Source organism: Rhagoletis pomonella, unplaced genomic scaffold, assembly GCF_013731165.1.
Source record: "Rhagoletis pomonella isolate Grant_MI unplaced genomic scaffold, Rhpom_1.0 Rhpom_scaffold_00006, whole genome shotgun sequence".
NCBI lineage: Eukaryota > Metazoa > Arthropoda > Insecta > Diptera > Tephritidae > Rhagoletis > Rhagoletis pomonella.
In genome coordinates this window covers 32987926-33014813 of record NW_023458560.1, presented here as the reverse complement: position 1 = coordinate 33014813, position 26888 = coordinate 32987926, and the positions used below count along the sequence as shown (strand labels likewise).

General features: G+C 38.6%; 1 protein-coding gene and 1 long non-coding RNA gene across 2 annotated transcripts in view; both read right to left on the bottom strand.

Annotated features, from left to right (window-relative positions):
• Window positions 1-9734, bottom strand: part of LOC118741875 — a gene marked incomplete at its 5' end in the record, with an annotated part of 252561 nt that extends 242827 nt beyond the window's left edge. The window contains one exon of the mRNA XM_036473851.1: window positions 5250-9734. Within this exon, the coding sequence (XP_036329744.1) occupies window positions 5250-9734 (4485 nt within the window). The remainder of the gene's footprint in view (window positions 1-5249) is intronic.
• Window positions 9735-9756: 22 nt separating this feature from the next.
• Window positions 9757-26888, bottom strand: part of LOC118740598 — a 27917-nt gene continuing 10785 nt past the window's right edge. Inside the window, exon 2 of the long non-coding RNA XR_004993163.1 lies at window positions 9757-10183. This is a non-coding gene — a long non-coding RNA (uncharacterized LOC118740598). The remainder of the gene's footprint in view (window positions 10184-26888) is intronic.

Sequence of the window (26888 nt, the reverse complement as noted above, 5' to 3'; positions counted from 1 at the left end):
ACAATAATTTGAGGTAGCGTTTATGAATTTCCAAAAAAATAATTTTTTAAACCACTCTAGTATATATGCAGGATAAGTTTATGTATACATATGTAAGAGTAGGTGGATTTAACCGTTTTTGTACAAACATTAATACGTCTGTTTAGAGTAAGCCTTAGATTTGGGTTATACTGTATGGTTTGAAAGCTGCTTTGACATTTTTAGGTATTTTAAAATTATGTACGTGTTTGTGATGTTAATGGGAAGATAAAGCATGTCAGTCATTAACTTTTAATTCGAATTGCCACTATCAAAAGCGAGACCAATGCCAACCGATAACAATATCCATTTGTGTTGGACTCTGTTTTCTTGTGAAATATTGCTTGGTAGATTCGTACTTAATTTGTATTTATGTACATATATACCTTAGAAAGTAAATCTCGTAAATTTAACGATTTTTCTCTTTTAAATTATCTGCAAATGCGAAATGTTTCTAGCAATAATTTTACTCTGTATTTTGAGCGCGATTTTTTCAAGTTGCGTTTAAAATTTATCTGCGCTTTAAATATAAAAATTTTTTCAAAACAAAATTTGTGTTTAATATTTTTCATTATTTCTGTTGCTAGAAAAAGTACCTTGCTGCTCTGTACATTTTCTTGAAGAAATAAATATACGAGCCTATTTTGCCTGGGAGCCGCATACTGATTTAAGAAATTTTGATATGTAGAAGACAATTTCATTTCTATTTGTACGTCAGTTGCAGATAGGCCTTAAAGGACAGATAAATTTAAAAGTTACTTGAGAAACCGGCCCTTAAGAAAGTTATGACGTTTACTTATAACGTAACGTCAAAGGGGTTTACCTATCTAGGATTAATACGCTAATCCAAATTTTGTCCGTCCGATTTTGAAACTAAATACCAGGGACCGAGAGCGCGTTCTTGGTTTGGTTTAGTTCTGCAAGAGTATAAAACGTAATGTCAATAACGTTATCACAAAAGAACCGAACGGCAACAAAAGTAGTGAAAGCAGTTTGAATGGCAAAAAATGTAAACAAAACGTTCGGAAACGTTTCCGTAAAGAACAAAATGCGAACAAAACTCGCGGAACGTTCTAAAGAAGAAAATAATGCGAACGAAACTTTCGGGAACGTTCTTAGGGAGGATCAAATAAGAACAAAAGTCTGAGGAACGTTATGTTAGAGAACAAAACGAGAAGGAAATTTTTGGAACTGAACGTTAAAAAAATCGATTCAGTGAGAACCATGATTGTCAATTTTCAGCCAGAGGATAATTTCAACTTCCAGATCGTTTATCATTAATAGAAATAAAATTAAAACAAAAGCAGTATAACAAAAAAAATTCAAAGAAAAAAATTTTGTAGGTCAACTCAAACCGAATTTCAAGTTGAAATCACTAAAGCAACGCAGTTAACGTAAGTCGACTAAAATGGGTATGTATGGGGTGTATGGGTATGTGGCTATATCACCACTAGACACGAATAAAGGTGTGCTATTGTTTTGACGGCGAAAAGAGACACATTGACGCAAAAAGACGCGTAAAAAACATAGCTGACCGCGAAAATAAGTTTAAGCGTTTTCTACGCCGTCGACTACGTTTGGGCGCCTTCCTTCGCTGAAGTTTCTTCGCGGTCAACTTTACGCCTTTATTCGTATCTAGTGACGATATGATATAGTGCCTCGAACCGAACAAAATTTAGCGGGACAACTCAGAAGTCTATAATACACATCTAAACCGAATTTCGTGCTGATATCTTTTATATTTAGATTTGTTTTCCGTAGTACAATGTGCGCTTCAGTTAAAGCAGAAATTAGTAAATTTTTCGTAGGTTTTAAAACCGCTTTTGCTTCCTTCCGGCCCAATTTCCGGTTCCGTATAAAGCATTTTCGGTTCAAATGGATTGGTTTTTCAGTTCTTTGGACTCATTTTTGGGTTTTTCTGAGAAAATTTTTTGGTTCTTCTAAACCGGTTTTTGGATCTCTTGGAATCGCGCTTCGGCTCTTTTGGAACTAAGTTTTTGATCTCTGGGAAGCGTTCTACGGTTCTTCTGTAACCTTTTTTCTGTTTTTTTTTTAAAGCAAATTTTGGTTCCTTTAGACCCCTTTGTAGGTGCCTTTGGACCCATTTTTCGTTTCCAGAACGGCCGGAACGGAAAAGTTTACAGAACCCCAGAAGTTGTATCGGAGGTGTTTACTATACTTTTTTTTAAAAATAAACTCTTTTAATAATTTAGTAAATAAAAAATAGCTTTTTCGCTGTACACCTACTTGTACTCATATATGTATATTACATTCAATGCCTTTCTATATATTCCAAGGCAGTTAAAGAAATAAACTTTATTACATTTTCATGCGAAATATTTGGGTATAACTCTATAAATATCTGATTAAATTCAGTGTGATAAATCCAATGCCAATTAAACTACATCCTTTTGCCTACTTTACGACTGCAATAATACGAAAACAGCAATATAAACTAATCTCACCTAAATGAGATTTAAAGCCGAGAAATAACATTTATCATAAGTATTAATATAAAACCTAAATAAACGCATATTTATGTATGTATGTATGTATGTACGGATGTATGTATGTATACTACGAGAAAATACGTACTTGAGCCAATAAAGATTTATCTAAGTAAATATGTGTATTTATATAATAAAATAAAGCCCTTCACTGCACATTTATATGTACATATGTAAATATTTACATTAGGATGCCTCACGAAAAAAGTCTCTGCTCCCATCTAAATATTTGGTACCATTTTGTGGTCGTTTTTGAGCCGGAAGGCGTTGAAAATACATCCAAAAATTACGAATTTCGCAAAAAAAGTGGACAGCTTGTTACCATTCTTCCAGTACTGCAATCTTAATCTTCTTCCATACAAACTCGTACCACACAATTTTGGGGGAGCTAAGTAACTCTAGAGATGAATCACTAAATGAAGGTTTGAGTTTATGCAACAGGTTCTGATTCTCACCCCAGGATCTTCTGTGCTGAAGTCTCGCATCTCTAGTTGAAGAGTACCAAAGCTTCTGTTCTTCTCAGATGATCGGTTGTTGTAGTTTTATTTTGACGATTTACATCCACAAAATCATATTTACATAGTATAGAGTATAGGAGGCTGTAAAATATGTTCTGGAGGTACCAGTGGGAGGTTTGAATCTCACTCAGGAGTCGATTGATGGTTTTGACGAGCCGATTAAGAGACTTTTCTCCCTGATTTTTCACATTGACAAGACCCAACCGCACTGGTAGACAAAGGAACTATCTCATCTAAGAGTTTCAAGTAAATGATTTGTTAACAAAGCTAGGGGAAGTCGGGTAGACACCGACTGGATATTGCATAAGATTGCACTTCGGATCCATAAGTTGGAGATCAAAAATGCCAAGCGGGTATGCTGAAGGAAATTCGGCAAGGGCGTGGAAGGTAGTCATAAATTCGCGAGATTTACCCGAATGCGGAGAATTGGGCGATGAAAAGCGAGGAGCCACTCGGACTACTCCTTAGCTCTCACTTTTCGAGTGATTCAGCAGCAGTTAGAGTCAGCATTGAATCTGACTTGAACCTGAGCGAGTACCGCCAGCTCAGTGCTATAAACTCAGGTTCGAAGCTATTCTTCTTTGTAATACCACGTTGAATTTGAACGCAGACCAATACAAATCGACTTAGTACCGCGGGTCGATTACAAAATTCTAAATTCGCTTAGCTTTAAACCACGAGAGTTTCTTAGGCTTAACTAGGAAAAGCGGGCCAAAATGTGATTCCTCCTTATAATCCTCAAGGCAGTTCTGATCGAGCAGTGGTATGTCAGAATCCTCCACCAGTCGTCAGGGGAGTCCTTTCAACCACCCCCAATCCACTCTAGGCCAGAAGAAAACTGTAGGTTCGACAAAGAAATAAAGAAAGACACTCTTGAAGAGTTGTCGCCGCGTAAAGAGAGTGTGAGAGCCCCGCTTGTCACATGTGAGCAGAAAATGAATGGCTGCATTTAACGCCACTGGGGGCGGGGAGAGACTAAGCCAAAGCAAAGATAAGGATATAGAAAAAGATGAGGATAAGGATAACGACAGAGATAAAGAACATAAAGAGATTAAGATTAAGCAGAAGATGAAGAAAAAGGCGAAGATGTAGGTAAAATTGAAGATGAAAAAGAAAACGGAGGTCAATATGAAGCTGACTAAGGAGTTGTAGATGCGGATTGAAGGTAATGCGGACCGATAAAGAGAAAGATGAAGAAGAAGATATAGGTGAAGATGAAGATTAAAATTGAGGTTAAGGATAAGGTTAAAATTAAAGTTAAGGTCAAGAATAAGGTTAAAGTTAAAGTTGAGGTGAAGGGTAACATTAAGGCTAAGGTTAAGATTAAGGTTAAGATTAAGGTTTAAATTACGGCTGAGGTTAGGGTTAAGGTTAAAGTTAAGATAAAGTTTAAGGTTAAGGTTAAAATTATGGTTAATGCTAAGGTCAAGAAAAAGGTTTAGGTTTTGTTAAGGGTAGGATTAAGGTTAAGATTAACATTTAGTTATTAATGTTAAGGCTAAGGTTAATATCAAAGTTTAGGTTATGGTTGGTGTTAGAGTTAAAGTTAAAGTTTAAGATTAAGGTTAGGGCTAATAATATTAAGGTTAAGTTTAACATAAAGGATAAGGTCAGGGTTAAGGTAAAGCCAAGCTTACAAAAATGGTTAGGGTTGGGGTTGAGGTTAAACTTATGGTTAAGGTTAGGGTTAAGGTTGAGTTTAAAGCTAAGATTAGAGTTAAGGTTGAGGGTAATGTTAAGGTTAAGGTTAATATTAAGGCTTAGGGTACGGGTTGGTTTAAGGCTAAGGTTAACGTTAACGCTAAGATTAGGGTTAAGGTTAAGGTTAAGGTTAAGATCAAGATTAAGATTTTGGGTAGAATTAAGATTAATATTTAAGCTAAAATTATGGAAAGGTAAAGACAAATCCGAAGAAAAAGATAAAGACAAATATTAATCCTTTCACGCGTAGGCATTAAACACACCAAGTTTTTCATGCGCTGTTACGCTGAATTGATCTGAAATACGTACATATACTGGTGGTTGTTAATTTTTATTTTATTTTTTAATTCATAATACATTGAAGCGCGAGTCGGTCTAATGTGCAATTTATATGCACATATGTATATTTACAATATAATATCCTATAAGCATTTACCGGATATGAGGAATATAACAAATCTACACAAAGCATGCAATAAAATACGAAAGCAATTGTTCTACTCACCACAATGGGTAGCAAAAGTTCATGCGTCTCATTGCCTCGCCACAAATGCGAATCGCTCGGCACGTTTTGTAGTTCACATTCGAGTGAGTTGATTTTCTCTTGCAAAGGACTAAGTATGCGTGGCCGGCCAATTGGCTTTGAGGGGGATTTAGTGAGATTTGTGGTGCTGCTGGGGGTAGTGGTGTGGTGCGATGAGGAAAATATTGTGCCGGCGATGGTGGTGGTGCTGCTGGTGCTGCTGATGGCAGCAGTGGTGTCATGCGGTTGGCTTAAATGCGTCAATGCCTGCTTCTTCGGTTTCGGATGCAGCTGTGGATATGGGTAAATAAGCGGCGAAGGAGTTGTTGGGTCATCTGAGGCTAATTTTGAAGTCACTACTCTTGCAAGCTCGCTATTTGTGCTCGCTGTTGTAGCAAGTGGTATTTTAGTTGTCGTTGTTGCTGTTGTAGGTGTCAGTTTAGCGCGCTTTACATGCACAATGCCAGCACCAGCGAAATTAACCCGTTTTGCTTGAGTTGGCCTCACTTGCTCTTCCGTAATTGTGCTGCTGCTGCTGCTGCTGTCAATGGTGCTGTCAATATTGCCAACAGCTGCACTCGAAGCGGCGGCTGTTAGTGTGAGTGTGGGCGTGGTTGTGTGTGTGTACGTGACGACAACATTGCTTTTACGACGTTGCGACATAATGTCAAAAGTTTTGCCACTTGCAACCAAATCAACTTTGCCCGCAGCAGTGATGTCAAGCGCGCTAAGCTTCTTTGCTGTCGCGCTGCCACTTACATCACTACTGGATGATGGCGCATGCAAGTTGAGTTGACTGCCATTTCGGTTGTTTATTGTCGTTCTACTTGTGCTAGCTTGTTGTGGTGGTGATGGTGGTGATGTGGCTGCTGTCAGCATATTTGGGATCGACTTGTTCGCACCCCTTGTGCCATTGGCGTTTGTCGACGGCAACAGCATCGACTTGAGCAGCAATTTAGCGCGTTGCAATTCTTTTTGGTACTTCTTAGTTGGCTTGTCGACGTCGGATTGTAGTGACGGGAAGCGCTCTGCACTGGCGGTACTTGCTGCTGCACCAAACAGCTGCGTTGGTTTGCCAAGTAATGCATTTTGCTGCTGCTGCTGCTGCTGTACACGCTGACGCTGTGGTTGCCCTAGCTCCGCCTTTTCCACGCTTTGTGCTGTCTGTTTGATGCCACTTTTTGTTGCTTCACTTGCATCGCCTTCCTTATCCTCGCTTGTGCCACCACTACCGCCGTTAGCATCGCCACGCTTCGAATTCATGTTCACTACTTCACCCATAATTGGTTTGCTCGGTTCTGCGACTTTCGCATTCTGTAAAGTTTCCAACTTTGCATTTTGGTGCAGTGCAAATCTGCTTGCCGCCGTCTCCAAGCCCGCGCCACCACTACTAGCCGCTGTTGTTGCTGCGCTGTGTGTGATTGTCGGTTGTTGTGGTGGCGTTCCTGCTGCGCCTGCCATTGCCTGCTCCATCTTGGATTTCGCCTTCAGTCGCTTGCGATTGTGTTGCATCATTTCGTTGTAGAGCTCTTTGCTGTTGTAGAATTTTGTTGTCGAAAATTCCGGATGCGTCCCAAGTGCAGCTCGCATTGCGCCACCGTCACCACTCTCAGTGCCACTATTTGTGGCGGCTTCGCCTTGTGCTTGTGTAGCACCGCCGCCGCCGCCGCCACCTGTATTGAACTTTGTATTGGCAAAATCGACATGTGGCATTGTGAGTGTATCACTGGCGCTAGCGCTGGCTGCGCGATGCATAGGAAAGTCAAAACTTTTCTTCACGCGCCGCTCAATGAAATCGTGTTGCGCCGGCAAACGTTGCGAGTTGCTGCCGCTACGCTTTTTGTTCTCGTTATTCTTATTGCTTGCGTATTTATTTTTAATACTTTGGGGCGGTTGAATTTTGTGGTTCACACTATAGCTCGATTTAGCGCTAGTCAGCTGTCCCACACTGCCTGGTGCTGTGGTGTTGCTAGTCGCGACTGCACTTTCTTTACTCTCAGGCCTAGCTGCTGTGCCTTCAATTGCCGCAGCTGTTCCAGCTCCCGTTACCGGCCCCGTCACGGCCACCACCGCCGGCGCAAACTCATTCAAGCGAAACTTTTGCTCGATTTCCGTAATGACACCATCCTGTTCGGCCAGCACTTTTCCGGTAAAATCAGTAATATCATCTGGCTGCCTCGGTGGCGCTGTCCCTGCTACTGCTCCCTCTTTACTTTTCTCCTCTACGCTTTTTGTCAACATGATTGGCCTACGATTGATGCTCCGATGCGCGGCCAGATTATTGATGTTATCGTAACGCTGTACTATGTTGTCGACTGTATCCACTTCATTTGGCAATAAATTCTGTTGCTGTCGCTGGGTGATTTGCCCACTATCCGCTGGTAAATATACCACTTTTTCCTCTACCGCATGCGCCTTCGCATTTCCATACCACTCCACAGCTGTTGGCTCTACTTGCGGCCCCTGCTCGTTGTCGTCGCCCTTCTCCACAGCTTTATACACTGTGCGCTCCTTTAATAACTTCGCATTGGAGTCACGTATAATTGGATTGAAATCCTCCATTTTCATCGGATATAGATCAACTATATTGAGAGCGGGTGGTGTAGCAAGTGGCGCTGACAGTGGACCACCCCCCGTGAATGCCGGCGTTGTGTACTTGGTGTGGTCACTCTGTTGCTGTTGCTCTTCTTGTTCTTTGTTGTTATTTATCTGCTTGTTGCTCATGCTTTCGCCACTGCTATTGTTGCTTCTTCTATCCAGCCTATCCTCCAGCTGGCTTGCGGTGTGTTCATTGTCCTGCTGCACCTGCCGGTTTTCCATACCATTGTTCGCTTGCTGCTCGCGGCGTAATTGGATTCGTTGCTGTTGTTGTTTTTGCTGTTGTGCAGCCTTCTGCTCACTCCTCTGCTGTTCGCTATTATGTTCGTCCAATGTTGACTGCTTTTCCGTGCTAGTTTGTTGTTCAAGTTGGCCTAGTTGTTTGCCAGCCTGTTCTGCGCCTAGCAAACCTTGTGGAGTGGTGGTTAGCGGCTCTTCACTCTCCGCTGCGCGCTCACCTTCCACTTGCATGTTTGGTATTATATCGGTGGCTGTTATTTCTGGATGTCCATTGTCCGCGCCCAGCTGCCGCACCCCACTTTGCTGCTGCTCCGCACTACGTCCATTGTACTCGTCAGTTACAATTTCAGCCAATTTAATGCGGTATAGGCCATTCTTTAGCTTCTGCTGCTCGGTATTCATGCCATTCATGGCTTGTTGTGCGCCTGCTGCATGCTCGCTGCTTGTTCGCTGTGTAGTTTGTGACTTTGTGACAATTACTTTTGTTGTACCGGGTTCGTAAAGCTCTTCCTCCTGCCGATTTGAGCTCGCCTCCCCTTCTGACCAACCTGCTTTTTGTGCTTCATCGCGTGGTTTATTCGCTCGAACTACTTCACTTATTATTTCCATTTGGTTTTGTGTAACTTCCTCCCTCCTACTGTCGTCAATAATCCCGCCTGCTTGCTGATCGATTTCCCTCCGAACTCCATGCCCACCATTAGCAACATTAGTTTCTGTTACAGTTTTCTCCTCCCCGTTTGCACGCCTCACGCCCCGCTCGTTCGAGCTTTTTGTGCTCTGTTCGTTTACACGTTTGATGATTTGTGTTTCTGCCTCATTTCCGTCCTGCTGCGGCACGAACTCTCCTGCTCCTGCGCCACTACCCGCAGCTCCTTTGCCTGACGGAAGTGTATTCGCATGTGATTTACTTTCAAAATTCACAGTTAGTACTTCCGTAATTTTCGTTGCTGGCTCGCCTGCTATTGCACTAGTAGTTGCTGTGTGGGCGTGCGTTCCCGACCGTGTGGCCACATGCACCATTGCTGCTGCATTAATTTTGGTTGGCATTGATGTTGCTGTTGCTGTTGGCTCTTCCTGCCCACCATTAGTTTCGCTAAAAGGAAACAGTCGCTTTTTTGCTGCGATTTCCTTATCCTTTTGCGTTTGTGTAGCTTTATGCTGTTGTTGTTGTTGTTGTTGTCGCTTTGCTTGCTCATACATTGCTGTTAGCGTCACCACTGCACCTCCTGCTGGTGTTTCTGGTATTGCGGTGCTCAAAACCCGTTCGTCCGCATCGTTTGTTGCCGTTAATGTTGCAGGCGCATTTGAGGATGCTAATGTCACGGTTATAGCTGCTGTTGTTGTTGCTGCTGCTGCTGCTGCTGTCGCTGTTGTGGTAGCTGTTAGTGTTTGTGTTGCCACCGCCACTGTTTTTGCTTCAGTGCTTTGACTCGCTGCCTTGGTCGCCCGCGCCACAGCTTCTGCTGTCGCACCCACTATCGTCGTCCTTGGTGTCGTCGTTGCGCCAGTCGCTTGCTGTTGTCCTGATTCGGCGAAACCATTTACGTCAGCAAACACCAACAACACTGGCGCTATTACAAATGCTAAAATGTAGAATTTTTGCATTTTTGCGAATATTTCCGCCGAATTTCGGTTGTGTTGCTAAAGTTTTTTTTTTTTATTATTTTCTAGTTGCTGCTGCTTCAGCTGCGTGTTTTTGCTATTTCAGCACTTCCTGTTTTCTCACACTTCCTGTTGTTCCGCTGTCCGCCGACTAGTTGGCGCTCTGCTGCACCTCACTTCGTTCTAACTTCCACCTCTCTCACCCGGCGCACTGAACCACTCTCTCTTTATCTCTCTCACTCTGGTTGATTTACTTCCGTTACTGGTTATGCCCCACTGTTTTAGTGCCCAACAAATGCAATGACGTTTTCGTTTCGTTTCCCTTTGCTTCAACAGATTTTAAAGCACTTGTTGTTGCAATTGTATTGTCGTTGCTTTCGTTTTAAATACTGCATTTGTTACCTGTACTTGTGCACCATTCCTTTTTACCATTAAGTTTTCACATGACATTGTTTTATGGGTGCTCTTTGTATCACCTGAAAGGGAAAGAAAAAAACAGTAATAAATTATTGCCAAGTCAAGTAATTGCATTGTACTTTTAACATTTACGTAACTGGTTTGTGTGTTTATGCCTGCACTTGTGTTGCAATTTATTGATTTTCGTGCCGCCAACCGTAAAGGTAAACAAATACGAGGAGAGTTCTAGCTTGCAAGAAGGGGTTTCTAGAAAGTTTTCTATAACTTTCAAAAAAGTTATTTGGCGATAATGGTGTGAATCCAATTTCGAGTAAAAATAAATGTTTGAGGTCCCATAAAATTGTTGTTGTTGTGGAACGAACAAATTTAAAATACTCGCAATACTTTTAGAAAAACCTTCAACCAGGCAACTCTATCTGGTAGTGAGGTACACTAGACGACAAATGAAGGTGCACACCTTGTTCTAATATAATATTCCCAATTATTTTCAAGAACAATTTTTTTACATTAATTATTTATGAAAATGTGATTCATTCCAAAATTTAAATTATATAAATCAAAGTTTCAAATATCAAAAAAATGTTCAGCAAAACTAAACTTTTTATTAGGTTAGGTTAGGTATGCTGGCCACCCACTACGTGACTTCCCAGATACCATTAAGGCCCATAGCGTTACCAGATAAACTACGACCATTTTAGACAGCTAATCATTGCGAACCAGGAGCAATGTTGAAGAACATCGCAGTCCTCTTGGCAAACTGGAACAAGTTGTTAAACCCTAACTTGACGGCGGCTTCCAGAATAGGTGGAAAACCTGCTCTCAGTAGACTAACCCGCAGACTGCTAAGCACAGGACAATCGCAGAGGATATGCTCCACTGCCTCCTCCTGCGTTCTGCATCTCCTACATATTTTATCGTTTGTCAGAGCCAGTTTATAGGCGCACGATGCCAGCAAGCAATATTCAGTTAGAACAGCCACCAGTAGCCTAGCGTCCTCCCTCTTGAGGGAAAGGAGAAACTTCGTAAACTTCGTGTCATACTCTCTGCACAGAACTCTGGACTACTTGTAGCCTTACGTTTTGTTCCACATCTTCTGCACCTTTCGGGTCATGGACAGGCCGAGTTCCCGTTTAATCGCTTGGAGGGAAATCCGCACCTCTTCTATCGGCATGGTTTCCGACAGAGCACCGTCTTTGGCGGTGTGCCCCAAAGCCAGCACAAATGTATGTCACTATTGGAATGTAGCAAATTCAGAGCTGCTCTGCGCTTCGCCACACTTCTAGAGGAATTTCTGTGGGATAGCAAAGCCTTCATTGCAGCCTGCTGTTCAGTAGCTCCGCCGCCACCTTATAGCCAATACTTCCGCCTGGAAAATGCTGTAATGGTTTGAAAGCTTGTAAGATTTGTTGAGGCTGAGCTCCGCGCATACGGCTGCCGCCCCTACGCCTTTCTCCATCTTACATCCATCTGAGTAGAAATTCACCGAGCCAGGAGGAGTTCATGCCCTCACGTCAGCTTACGACCTCTATGGTGGCTTCGAAGTTCATCTCAAAGTGCAGATCCGGGATCACATAGTCAATCCGTCCAAGTAAAGTCGACGCTATACTACTGTGACCGTAAGACCTGCACACAAACTGCCCCGTAACATAAAGCCTGGCGGCAGTTTTCGACGCTATATCCTTGCCCGATAGGTCCACCGGCAAGAGATGCAACAAGGTATAGAGTGCCGCCGTCTGGACATCGCTTGCCGTCGGTTTAGTCCTATAAGCCCTGTCATGCTGATCATTGATAGCCTATATACACTTTCTATACTCTTAACAAATGATTTATTCTCCAATGCTGTCCACCAAGCCAGCACCCCATGGAACAGTATCGGCCTGACTATCGCCGTGAATATCTAGTAAGAAAGAGACGGCGACAAGCCCCAGGTGCAGCCCAGCATCTTTTGCAAGCATAGAATGCCACGGAAGCCTTCTTCGCCCTCTCCTCCACATTGAGGCGGAACGATAGCTAACTAACGAGGTACTTCACCTACTTCACCTGAAGGGTCACCTCATCCAGCTTAGGCTTGGACCAAATTGGAACCTTGTATTTCCTGGTGAAGAGCACCAGATCTGTTTTTTCTGCGTTGATACTAAGTCCCACTCCGATTGCCCAAAGATGTATTACCCGTAGTGCATGGCTCATAAGTGGGCTGAGTGTGGACAAACACTTTCCGCTTACTATGAAAAATATATCATCCACATATGCAGTAAGTTCGGCAGGTCCTCCCTCCATTTTCTTCAGTATCCTGTTGACCACCAGCGACCAAAGGAGCGGCGATAATACGCCCCCTGCTAACCGGATTGGTGGTTTGCGCCGAAACACTTCTGCAGCTCAGCATACTGCTTATCCAGTTTGAAATTATGGTATAAGGCCCTATCGTCGTCATTCCGTCAAAAATTGATTGCGTTGAGACGCTCCGTTTGTATAGGCGTGTTGTGCCTTTGACAGAAGGTGTCTTGCTAAGCTTTGTTTGATGTATACGTCTATTAGCCTCTTCATGGTCTTTTAAAGAAACGGTGTAAGGTTAATGGGCCTGTAATTCTTTGGATATGCGTGGCCACTTCTTTTGATTTCAATACGGAAATTCCTCCATGAGCTTCTTTCTCCACTGCATATGGATTTATTGTAGATCTTTAGAAGATCCCTGTACTCATCCCAATATTCGTTAGAGTCAGCAAACTTGTCTGGCCTAAAAGCTTCCCTAACCCGTTTTCTAAGAATACTAAGTTCATGGCTTCATCAAGGGGGCTTTGCCCTTCCTTCAGACTTCCTTAGGGGGCAGGCCTGCTCAAAAGCATCATTTAGTATTTTGGACAGACGATCGTTCACCCCTCCCAGATCCTTTACATCTCTAACCCATCTGGGCGAACTCAGCCTGTCCTCGACAAAAAAGTATCCTTTGGGCACTTTTTAGCAAAAATAGTAAAGCCTAATTAAGCACGATACGAGAAGGGGGGCCTGTGAAGGACCCTCCATCCTGTCAGCTCTACGCCAGGTTCAGAATATAAAGTTAAATCAAGAACGCTGTTCGACGTTGGTCCCACGTATGTGGGAACCTTGCCGCTATTAGCTACGCTTAAGTTACAGTGAATAACTTTTTATTCAGAATTTCTAGAAAATTTTGGAGTATAGAAAAATATATATAGTGTAATTTTATAAAAATTTTCGATTTATAAAGCAGTTAAAGTTGTAAAGTTGTCGGCCGCTGTGGTGTAGTGGTAAGCAGTGCGCGCTTCCACTCCGCAACGCCTGGGTTCAAACCCTGGTCAAAGCAACATCGCAAAAAATATAGAAAAAAGGTTTTTTCTTAACAGCGGTCGTCCGTCGGCAGGCAATGGCAAACCTCCGAGTGTATTTCTGCCATGAAAAATAGCTTCTCATAAAAATACAATCGCCGTTCGGAGTCGGCTTAAAACTGTAGGTCCCTCCGCTTTGTGTGACAACATCAAGGCGCTCGCCACAAGTCAGAGGAGAAGCTCGGCCAAACACTAACATATGTGTAAGCGCCAATCTATTATTATTATTAAAGTTGTATTTATTTTTCATGAATTTGGGTGTAAATTTCTATGCGCACGATTGCAATGAACAATTTTTCATAATGATTTAATTTTTCATAATCATGATTGTTTTATTTTTATTGCCTGAAAAGTACAAAAAAAAATGTTTTGGTTATTTAAGTAAACTAAGTATTTTTTTTATTAACCGACTTCACAAAAAGAAGAAGTTTATAATTTTTTGGTAATATTTTTTTTTTTTTTTTGTATGTTACCGCATAACTTTGGACCACGTTAACCGATTTTTATAATTTTTTTGTTTAAGGAAATGTGTTGCCTCACAGGTGGTCCCATATTAATTTGATTTAAATCCGATCATTGGATCGTGCAGAAATTAGCGATAATCTTAAATTTTTAAATGAGAATTGAAGTCGGTTTTATTTTTTGCTTAAAAATTACTTGCTATTATTTATATTATCTCAATTTAATAAATAAACAATTAAAAAACAATACTATTTGTTATACCTTATTTATTTATACAACTTTCCGCCTATTTTGTATGTGGGTACCCGGGTACCCCGGTTGGACTATTCTTGAAAATTTTTTAGGCTGAAAAGAAATATAAAATATAGTAAATGCATTTTTAATATTTTTATTGAGCTTTGTACCACGATTGTTTATTAGGAAAAATTGAAAAAGCAACAAAGTCTAATCGGTAGAAGTTATAGCACTATAACATTGACAAATACATAGTTTAGGAAGAGCCTGCCTGAGACTATACAAAAAAGCAAATAAGCAAATGGATGTATAGAATTGACAACAACAACCACGCTGTCGAGTTTAAATAGCGGCAAATCAGCTGCACTTGATAGTAGTTGGTTGAATAAGGAAAATGAATTAGCAACAAGAGTTTACGGGATGTACATAGCTCAGTGGTTAACGCTTCTGACTTTGAACATCGAATTCGCAGGTTCGATTCCTGCTGAAGTCTAGAAAAAAGAAGTCTGATGAGGAGATGTGGTGATCTCCGAAATAGTGCTATAACTTCTACCGATTAGACTTTGTTGCTTTTTCAATTTTTCCTAATAAACAATCGTGGTACAAAGCTCAATAAAAATATTAAAAATAAAATGTTAACAAGCCACAATAACATTGACAAATACATAGTAAATGCATTTCTCCATGTCAAATTAGTCAAATTAAGGGAATCCGGGAGGATTTTAAAAATTTGTTCCAAGAAAAAAGTTATTTTATACAGTATTTGTCGATGGGTACCCGAGTACCCGGTTGGGCACACTAGGGTTACACAACGATGTATTCGAAGTATTTTCATGATATACAATTACTATATAAAATACAAATGACCCAGTGTTTCAGACTTCAGTAAGTCAATAAATAAAAAAAACTGCAACAACAGCACACAAACTCTTGAAAAAAACAAATCCAAAGAACCACTTTAGTTGCCTCTTCAACTTTAACCTCTTCTGGCCTTTGTACAATATAATGTACAAGACATTTACGTCCTTTCAGTGCCAATGTACATTATATTTTATACTTTCTTTGACCACTCAAGAAAAATATTTAAAAGCAAGATAGTTCAATTGTAGCATTTTTTAATGTTCAAATACTTTCTAGATTTCCTTGTTATATACTTTTCTCAGTGATTTAACTTAATTTTCATGTAATTTTTATACAGTAAATTACCGTCACTTGCGTGGCACTGCCATTTCGAAAGATGGTGTTAAATAAACTTTTTTAAATTTTTTTTAAGCGTTTTTGATTTCATTTCTGTAACAGTTCTCTACCTTGTTCTGTACTGCTAATGAGTAGTGGAGAATGACGTATGTATATTCTCTACCAGCAGAGAAATAATCGGTAGAGAAGAGTTATAGAAACGAGCTATAGGACAGTCGTTTGGTCATAAAGATTAATTTGTATTTAAAAGTTTTAATAAGATTTTTAGTAGCACGCTTCCAATCCTACAAAAATTAAATGTACAATATTTTGTCCAATTTTCCAGAAAAGGGTTAATAAACGGCTGATGGCGAATAAAACGAAAAATGTGTTAATATTATTGTTAGCTGTAGTTGTGGCCATTATTGTTAAAAACAGGTGTGCCCAGTATTTTCCCATAAGTTCAAAAAATATCTTTGTATATTAGTACTGTAAGTTCTGAAAGTCATTACACACTTCAGTACTTATAACTCCAACTAAATTAATGCATTAAAAGCTCTATGATAAATCCTTTGTCACTTTGTATGCAAACTACAGAATTAGGTAAATTGTTCAGCAAATAAATGTTTACATAAATTTACTTCTTAAAAAAACTGAATGCTAAAGTTTCTTTATTTTTATTAATTTCTTACCCTACAAACAGTCGTTAGATTTTGTCATCAGACAAACTCACACTTCCGAACAATTAACTATGCAAACATCTATAATTGAGTTATAATGCATTGCAGAAATGTAAGTTTGTGTTCTCAAGTTTTCTGCTTTGACAAGCAAAAAAACTAAGACATACATTAACTCTTTGTCTACCCGCAAGGTCCAATCGAACCGAATGTGATTTTATTGTGTTCCCATATCAATATCTGGTGCTTTTGAACTCCATGACTTCTTTACTTTGCTTATTTTCATGTAGTCTACACTTTTTTGATAATGTTAATTATGACTTTTAAATAATTTGTATTGCTTCTATAAATCCAGCGGGAACTACCAGCCCGGGTCCGTTGGACCAACATAATTACTTTGTTAGGGGTAGGTATTGCTAGTTTCCCTGCGTTAGACAAAGGGTTAATACATTGAAATTTTATTTATGCAAACATGCATACATATGTACATAGATGGATGCATAAATATGTCCTTCTCGTGTGTGTGCTCGTGAGTCTTTAAGCTCATACTATTCTTTGTTGTCTTAAATTGCTGTTTGCTGCTTTTAAAAGATGAAATGAGATAAAATTTGGCTTATTAGGAAAAAAGTGTGTGCGTTTAGTTATGCCTGAAATGTTTTTTTGTATGTATATGTACGCAGATAAGTAAGAGGAATTTCATTCATTAGGGTGAACGTTTGCTGATTGTGTTAAGATTTTAAATGTTCTCCCGCCAAGTATCACATTTTGAATCTTGCCATTCATGATTTATATTTAATTATGATTTCTGTCAATGTAAAATGGTAAGCCTAGTAGCTATAGATTTTTTATAATGTAAATTTTATCCTATATGACAATGAATTTTTTCTTGTGCGCGAAATTATCATATCGATGGCTGAGTGGAAGATCGACCTACTCGGCAACCAGTTCGTAAGCGCCCTATCTCAGAAAATTTTTTAACAACGCCCTACTTTAGAATTTCATTGAAAAACGCCCTATCTCAGATTATTTTTAATGTATTTTCGTTTGGGACAGGGCGTTTTTGAAACGAGTTCTGAGATAGGGCATTATTCAACCAAATTCTGAAATAGGGCGTTTTTCAATCAAACTTTGAAGTAGGACGTTCTTGAAAAATTTTCTGAGATAGGGCGTTTTTGAACTGGCTTCCGAAATAGGTCGATCTTCCACTCACCCCTCGATATGTGCTAAGAAATTATGGCCGTAAATGAACGATACGCCCTTTGACAATAATGACCTCACCCAAAAAGTTTAAATTTTCATTATAATCAAAATTTTCAAATATCAATTACAACAAGTTTACCTTCCGTGCTATGGCTTCAAAAAATTTTTCGATGGTTTTGAACAAGTCAATCTGAGTGGCAATGTCATTTTCGATAGATAAGATAGCTGAAGCGTTTAATCTTTCTTGGAACATAAATAGTAGATCTTAAGTATGTTTTGATGAGCTTCAATTTCGAAAAACTTCGCTCCCCGTTGGTAACAGTCACTGGCAAAGTCAACAAAATCCTGAGAGAAATCCGAACATTAGCAAAGATATCGATGACATTTTTCTTGACGATAAATTGAAGATACTCCAATTGAAGTTTAATGACTGCAGGAAAAATACGGCGTAATTGTTTTAACTCTTCATAAAGCTCCAATCTATCTATGTCCGAATCCTCTTCAGTTGTGAGAGCGGTGCTCTTATCCCGATATTTCGTGAGTAAAGAGAAAAATGTGACACATAAAAACAAGAAGATTGTCTGTATGAAAAGCTTATAGGCTATGGGGTAAAACAGGCTAAACAAACGAAGAAAATTCCATAGATATTTTCAATTGATTTTATGTGTCAATTCTTCTAGATTTTATTTATAATAAAATAGACCATGAATTGAAGTATACATTTTCTTGAGTTTATTGAAAAGCTTTTCTTCTTAATTTTATGTGATTGATGTCTTCTTGAATTTATTGAAAATTTAAATTCGTATTATTAAATATAATACTGTCGGTAAGACGACCACCGTAGCCGAGTAGGTAGAACTGTAAACTGCTGTAAAGTAGGTCTCGGATTCGAGGACAGGTCAGCGCAGTATGGTTTTTAACCGACTTCCAAAAAAGGAGGAGGCCATCAGTTCGTCGGAATATTTTTTTTTTTTTTTTATGTATGTTACCGCATAACTTTAGACCACGTCAACCGATTTCGATAATTCTTTTTGCATAGGAAAGGTAGCGTCTCAGAGGTGGTCCCGTACTAATCATTGGACCATGAAAAAATAACGGTACTCCTAAATTTTTATATGAGAATTGAAGTCGGTTTTATTTTTTTGTTTAAAAATTACCTGTTTTCATTTTCATTTTCATTTTCATTTTATATTTTTATATTTTTAGCTTTTTCTATTTTTAGATTTTAGGTAGCCTAATAAAAATCAAGAGAATTCCTTTTTGATTTTATTAGGAAGATAATCCCACTAAATATAAGAAGGCTTTCCTCTTAAGCAAAAATCATAGAATATCTTCAAGCTTTTGTTGTATGCTATGTGGTGGTTTTCGCTCTGTGTGCTTTTGCGAGATGAGCTGTCATATGACGAGTCAGTTCCAAGATTTTCAGCAAGTTGTTTGGCAAATTTAAATTCAGCGCAGTATCCTCTTGACTCAGTGGCTGCAGCGATGTACATGATTTGACTCTGAATTTTTTTATTTACGAGATTGACTTGGAATAAAATATCATACCAAACAATCAGTGAGATGAGAAAAATTAAAGGGCACCTTAAAATTTTGCCAGTCTTAAGACTTAAGCATACATAAGTAAATATTAGGCAGTTCTGCCTGAGTAAAGGCAGAAAACAAAAAATAAATTGTTTTTGGTTTTCCATTCCATTCCTAGCCAGGTTGAAATCCTTGCTCCTGGAAAGTATTTTTTCGTGCTTCCTAACTGCTCCTACAGCGTTTACCGGGGACTTCCCTTTTCACAAGCTGAATTAGTTGTTTTAGATGGCACTTTCTTCCAGTCCTTCAGCATCTAATCGTTTTGAAATAATTTGCTCAAGTAATTTACCCGCTGAGTCTAACAAGCATATTGGCCTGGGGCGTGATATTGTACATCCATATAATCTATGTAGGTACATATACTCAAGACACAAACTCGTATGTAATCTTACATCTCATTATTTTCAGCATCATTCAATATCATTCTGTCTTAATTGATTTTACTCAATATATCTTTGGCACCACAAATCCTCCGGTAAAGATAAATGCATATGGCATATGAAGTGAGCATGTGTGTGTGTGTGTGTGCGCGCGTTTGTACATAACGTATTAATACTATCAGGACATGAGACAAGCATTTGCCGCATCACTCAGACTTAATCCAAGCACTTTTGGGTACTTTGTCACAACGAAGGAACGATGGAAAACAAACCATGTTGTAGAGAGATGTGTCTATGTGTAAGTGTGAAATGTTGCTAATATGAGTATAATTCTTGGGTTTGCTCATATGAGTGTGTCTCAAACTGATGCTTTTGCTTGCTACAAGCAGCTTAATCCACTATCGGCATATTGAATATACACATATAGATTTACACTCAGAAACATGCAAGCATGCAACGTGAATTAGCCAAGTTTGTATGTATGGTCTGTTAAATTGACATATACATACTTACATACAAAAACATTATATAAATGTTTAGTCATCCAGCAAGCTGGCACTTACACATATGTACTTATATATTCCCGTTGGTGCTTTTATGGCTATGCCTTTCTTCGTCTTAAGATAAATCGTTGTACGCTTGAGTAGGTTCGATGAAAATGTATGCACGTAAGCGGCTACATATTTTTCTCTTTTCTTTTATGTGCATTATTCAATGCGGTTGCTAACACGTTCGTGTGTACATACGATTGTATGTATGGCACTTTTCCTCGCACGTATGTATGCCTACGTTACGTATACGCCCTGCGGCCCGCCAACTTTTCTATAGCTGATATTCTACTCTAGCTGAATTAATGACAATGTAGGTAATCGATATGTGCAACGAACTTTACACACAACACAACCGCTTTTAATGACAAGCCATGAACTCAGCTAATCCACCGTTTCGCAAGCAAACATCGTCATGCATATGCATAGAAAAACTCACATCTACATATGTACATATGTATGCAGATGCGACATGTTGCCATTCACTTTAATTGCTGTTTATATTGTACGCGGAAAAGCCGTAAAACCTTAGCGCATTTACGCTGACGCCTAGTCTATTTATCGACAATGGCATATGAAGTGTTACAAATATATATAAGGAGAGCTTTTAATACACTCTCGCCCGGCGCAAGCAATCGCGGCTCTAAACGTTAAGTAAAAAACAAGTGAAACAAGTATACAGCACAGGTTGAAGTACCTGTAGTTGGGAATTAATGTTGGATAGGGTAATTGCTGTCACTACTGTATAACAACTATGTACATATGTACATATACCAGGGCACACGTACCCATTCATATGTTTGTAAATGTACTTATAGTGGTTAATCACTATCGCCTCTAAAATTACTCTTCTATCAATCAGAGCATAATAAGCAGATAGGGGCGTGTTGAAGAATGTACTCCAATTAAGTATGTAAGTGAAACGAGGTTGGCACTACAAGTTTTATAATACAAAGCAGGAATTATGAAGTACATAGTTACATACATATATAGATCGTTTATGTTATATTGAACATAATACTTATTAGTTGCCATCAAATCGGTTATAATTATGGTATAACCATAATAAAAACGGTAGATTTAAAGAGCACGCCTTATTCAATCAAAAAAAGAATTATGATAGTTGTATGTTTCGATACACTGAGAGAAAAATCAATAAAAAATCGGTTAATATTACCAAATTCAAACTTGAAAAGAAATAAACGAGATTTTTGGTTAATATTAACAATGCCTTCGCTGATATTTTCAACAATAATTTGGTATAATTAACCACAATTTTGTTCACATTAACCAAACTTTTGGTTGGCGATTTTTCGTTTGAATAAATGAAAAATTTTTTTCAATCTGAATAGTTGTCAAACTTCGTCAAACTTTATACCTGCGTACATGAACTTTAGTATAAACTTGATGTACGCAGGATTAAAAACACTCGTAACTTTTACAGTTTTGGTGTTTCCATTCTCAAATTTTTACATCTTACTCCATAAAGTTTGACACCTATTCAGGTTGAAAAAAATAAAAATCAAACATGATGAAGTTAATAAAAAAATAAAAAGTGCGATTTTTTAATGCAAATTTTTTTTCTTATTTTAATCTATCTCGCACTTTTGTGGAAATCCGAGGTCATTACGCACATTTTGATATCTTAACTGATAGTTTATTATCTGCAAACAATTAAAAAAAGATACTTCTCCGTGAGTTCAAAATTTCGGGAATTTTTTTTTCGAGATTTTCGAATATCATGACGAAATAAAAAAATAGGTGTCTTCTTTTTTTCGATAAGGAATGTCAGAAAATATATTTCACCCAAAAAAAAAAAAAATATTGAGGTGTAAATATTGTATGGTATGACCCATATGTAAAGAGGCAATCAAGTTTTCTTTACACCTCTTTTACAGCCAAACTATACTTCGAAGGTATAAACAATTATACATCATTAGAAAGGTATTTTGATGCTGATGTGCAGAACATATAAAACCAATTTAAAATTAGCTGAACATAAAACGAAAAAATCAATTCATAAGTGACACCAATACTAATACATGTACATGGTTGGGGTGGAAATGCCTCCTAAATGTGTGCTTTAATATTGATACTGAATTAAAGAAACGTGCTTAGCAGCAGTTTGGGGATACGATTTATGTATGAGCAATGAATAGATTAGGACTCACACAAGGAAGAACGTAAAGTTGAATATGCAGAAGAGGAAAGGGATAAAGCAAAGATTAAAATAAAAGTAAAAGAAACCGAAAACTAAAGACAAAGAGGAAGGTAAATTTAAATACTAAATATAATAGCAAAGGTGTGGATGAATATTTAGATAAAGAAAATAATACAGATAAAGATCTGAATTAAAGTCAAGGATTTGATAAATATAAAAATTAAAAGATAAAAAAGATATAGAAAATAATATAGATAAAGTCAGAGACAAAAGACAGTAAAAGAAAGAGATGAAATTAAAGAATGACATGTTCAGTTGTGTTATGTTATGTTATGTTATTATGTGTTTTATTATGTTGTGCTATGTTATGTTATCTAATGTCATGTTGTGTTATGCTGCGCCATGTTTTTGTATGTCATGTTAAGTTATGTTGTGTTATGTTATGTTATGTCATGTTATGTTATGTTATGTAATGATATGCCATGTTATGTCATGTTTTGTTATGTCATGTTATGTTGTGTTATGTTATATTATGTTATGTCGTGTTATGTTGTGTTACGTTAAGTGATGATATGTTATCTTATATAACGTTCTCTTGAGTTGTGTTATGCCGTGTTATGTTGTATCATGTTATGTCGTGTTAGGTTATGTTATCTTATGTTATGTTAAGTTATATTAAGTTGTGGTGTTTTGTGTTGTGTTGAGTTGTGTTATGTGGTGGTATGTTATGTTATTTGATGTTAAATTCTGCTATGTTGTTCAACGCATTTCACCTCAATTCAGTTCAATTAACTCAACTAAACTCAACTCGGCTCAGCTCAGCCCACCTCAGCTCCCCTTAATTTAAAAGGTTGAATTTCAACCGCTGGGCGAACACTAGTCATAAGTTCACATTCAAAGTCTTTGAAATAAATTAGGTATAATATATAACAGCTTCCAAAGAGCTGATTAAAGATTAAAAAAAAAGTTAAAGTCGGAGGCAGCATTGCCCTGTCTTGTTATTATGTAGCTTATGCTTTCCTGTCTCGCGTAAAGGTCCTTGCTTAGTTGTCTCACTCAAGTTTTGCAATTCAGGAATGACTCTTATCACATATGGTTTGATGCTAAATTACAATGCTGCATATTCGGCTAGGCATCTTTGGCGTTTCTGTACTTTATCGCGCTATTCACTTCAAGCTTAACAAAACAAATTTAATACAATTGTTAAGATTTTATATAAAGAACATACAATTTTCTTGTTTGCTTAAATTACATAATGCCACTCGGCGTCATAAACCTCAGACACAAAAAAAAACAAAAACAGCGATTGGAATGTATACATTTGCATAGGCAATTTAAATGTGGAAAGGACAACAAGCGCACTCTCATTGTAAATCAGCAGCAAAGCTGCACTAAATCGTCGAAAAGCAATAAAGATTTTCTCCGTTGTACAGTAAACAAAAAAAAAAACAAATGAAACAAAAGAGCCAAAAAATAAATCCAATACCAAAAATGGTTATTTTCAAAACTTTGTATTTTTCTGCTGCAACATAAATCATCTAAATGACAACCAGCGAAATTGGGCGAGTATCTGAATCTCTCAATGACCTTTTGTCTGTTTTTATATTGCCTTGGAATGTGTATTCAATTTATATAAGCTGCGAAAATGCGGCAAGCAAACTTCGTTTATTTGTTTGTTTACTTATGCGCGTCTATGCGCATATAAATTTTTTGGCGCTTGAAAGCTCTGCACTTAGCGAAATTAGTAATCAATCTTTTGTGTGGACTGAAATAATACGACCCAGCCGGCAATTAAAGGGGCATGCCATCGGATAGGGCTTTTCAGTGAGGCCAAGTCTTAAGAAGCTGTATTAAAAAAACCCTCGAATATATCTTCAGATGAAAACACTTGAATAAGTAAGTATGTAGGTGTTTTTAAAGCAACCGCAGTTAAACATCAAAACATGGCTTCAGACGGCATTTTTGCTACTTATTTTGCCTACTGGGATCGTTTGAATAATTTTCGTTTATAAAATGTAAAGAAAGTGGACGGGTGTACAAATATTTAGGCAAAGAAATGTTTAAGATTTTGAGCGCAGCTGCATCCTGCGACGAAAATTTAAAATTTATTTGCGATGGGTCGGATTATAATTTGGCTGGCAGTGCCGCATTGAAGCATTGTTTGCGTGTGTGCTTTAGTATTTTCCATTATTCAGAAATGAAAGACGATTTTTATATATGTAAATTGCTGAATACTTACGGTGACCATTCGTTACGATTTGAGAAAATTGTCTCACTGAATATTTTTTTAAAAGTACGTACGGGACGTATAAGTGTCCCGAGTATTCATATTTGTACCGATTAAATACCGAGTTTTAGTGTCTTCTTTATTAATCTAATAGGAGCCTCCCTGTACTCTAACCCAAAAACCATATTACGGGCAAACGTAGCAGCACTTTCGTTATCTAAAAGAACATAGAATATAAGAGAGCCGTAAACATAGGCGCCACCTCGGGGGTTAGGCACCAAGGTGCCTAAGCTTTAATCTGGCGAATGCCGGGCAGCTGAGAAGGAAGTGCTGAAATGCATCCACACCGTCTTCCAGACCGCACCGCGTGGGTCCCTTAAGGACAATTTACGGTCAGTACACCTGTACGAACCGAGAGCTGGCGCCTAGCTAGCTTTATAAGCTAGCTTGACCGCCCGCGGTCCACAGCCGGCCAGAAAGACCTGCAAGTTCACATGTCGGGGTTTTCGCCCAGCGCTCGCTGAGACGACTGCAGGAGCAGGCCGCAGGTTGCCAACGGAACTCCCATGCCCTTTCTGTCCGAGGGGATGGCATCGAGGGTGCCCTGTTTAGCCAGTTCATCAGCCCTGCAATTTCCAGTGAAATCACTCTCCCCAGCTTGATTTGGAAGTATTCCGAGCCAGTTGGCGATCCAAGCGCCCTAATTGCCGCTTGGCCAACCAATCGGCTGCTTTTTTTTATAGCCACCACTTCGGCCTGAAAGACGCTGAAGAAATCCTTCAGTCCGAAAATAAGATCTACTGAGAGTTCCCGACAATAGACACCTCATCCAACTCTCCCGTCCAGCTTCAATCTGTGGGTGAAAATGTTTATTGGACCTCTTCTCCAGAGACTGCCATTCTTCCATTAATCCCTTGGAGGGAGCTATGTGGAGAAGAATTCTTTTGGGGCCAGCCTCGGAAAACTTCGGTGCATTTCTTTCGGCAGGAAGTCGAAGCATTCGAGAATTGTCGAGTGCCCGTGCGTTGGGTTGAAAGAGAACCCAGAGCTTTTGAGCCTAATGGTTGAACGAACCGCCGTCAACAGATGCGACATTGAGCATATCATTTAGCGCTAGAGTAGGAATGTTCCAGAGGGCTCCGCTGATTCCAACGAGGGCCGCGAAAAACTCCGCTTCAACTTTTTTCAGTGTGAGCAGGCGTTATTTCGCTCGGAGCAGCTCGACTCGGCACCTGTGTCTGTATTTTGACTTTCATTGTTTGTCACAATGCTGTTGGCATGAAAACAACACTGGCTCGGACCACTACGCATAACTCTCCTCTGTTTTGTTAGCCTGAGAAAGGTGTTTGACTGAAGAATTTAGCAAGTGAGCCAGTGTTCTAAAACCTTATTTTAGGAAAGGCAAGATTAAGAAAAATAAGAATGAAATTGAACTAGATAAATGTTTGAGGTTTCCACGTTTATCGACAAAAAAAAGTATACATATGTATATGAGAATATCTCACGTGGTCGAAAAGGGTAGCACACTTGCTTTAGAAAATGCATTATCTGCAGTTTTGTATAAAGAACAAGCATTCATTGCGAATTGTATTTAAATGATAACTTAAAAAATATATACTCAAAAAGTAAAGAGTGTGCCAATAAAAATTGTAAAAAATGGAATTTCAGTTTCTCGAGTCATAGTCATGCTTTACTCAAATGATTTTTTTTCTCATTTGGTGGAACATAATATTTGTTCGTTTTGGCAAGAAGAACATTTTCACCGCATCTTAAATTATTTAGATTAAAAAATTATAAAATTTTAAAAGTTATAAATTTATTTGGCACACTCTCGAAACTTCACAGACCATTAATATGAACCTTCTATTAGAACACTTCCCAAAGTTATTAAAAAAGCAGTTTAGATTTTTTCGAGTGACAATGAAAAAATTAGTAATTCGGTACTTTTTCGCTTGAATAAACGTTTTAAAGCAAAAATTGTTAAAGTACTTGATTTAATTTTCATTGTACTTATTTCTGGAACTCCATTGATTGAAGTAAATGCAAGAATAAAGCTTTAGCGTTTTGTTTATTCCGAGAGAAGGAAGTGACACTAAAAAAACAACTCGTGAGATTTACTCATATGTACGTAAATATATGTATTATCTTCCGTGGGGCTTGAGAACATGTGTAACTTTTTACCTTTTTCGTAAATATTACCAAGAATCTTCTTGCTTTAAAAGCGAAGCAGGTCACAAAATGAAACGAAGCAGCGAATATCGCACAAAATAAGAAGAAACAGAAAAAGCATAATGGAACTGGAACGTAATTTAAAGTGCGGCGGAGTGTAACGACTATGACAATAACGGCTTCAGTGCTGACAATATAAAAACAACAGCAAAAACAAAAAAATCAAAAGTGCTAGTGTTCGCATGAATTTGCCTGAAATCACGGCTACGTGATACGAACCATGGCAGCAGGGAAATTCTCTTTAAAAAGGAAATGTAGCCGAAATCAAAAGCAGCAGAAAAAAAATGGAATAGAGGTGTGGCACCAGAACACCAACAAAACAACCACAACTGTAACAGTAACACAATCCAACTGAAAGGAATAAGAACCGGCGGCAGGAGAAACAACAATAATAATAACTGCAGCCCCGCATGCATACAAAAATACATGCATACATACTATATAAGCAAGCCTTACCGTCAGCACTTAAAGCAGCATCAGCAAAAAAAAGTTAAACAAAACCTTGTAAAAAAACGGGAGCGCGCTACTCAAAAAAAAAAAAAAAA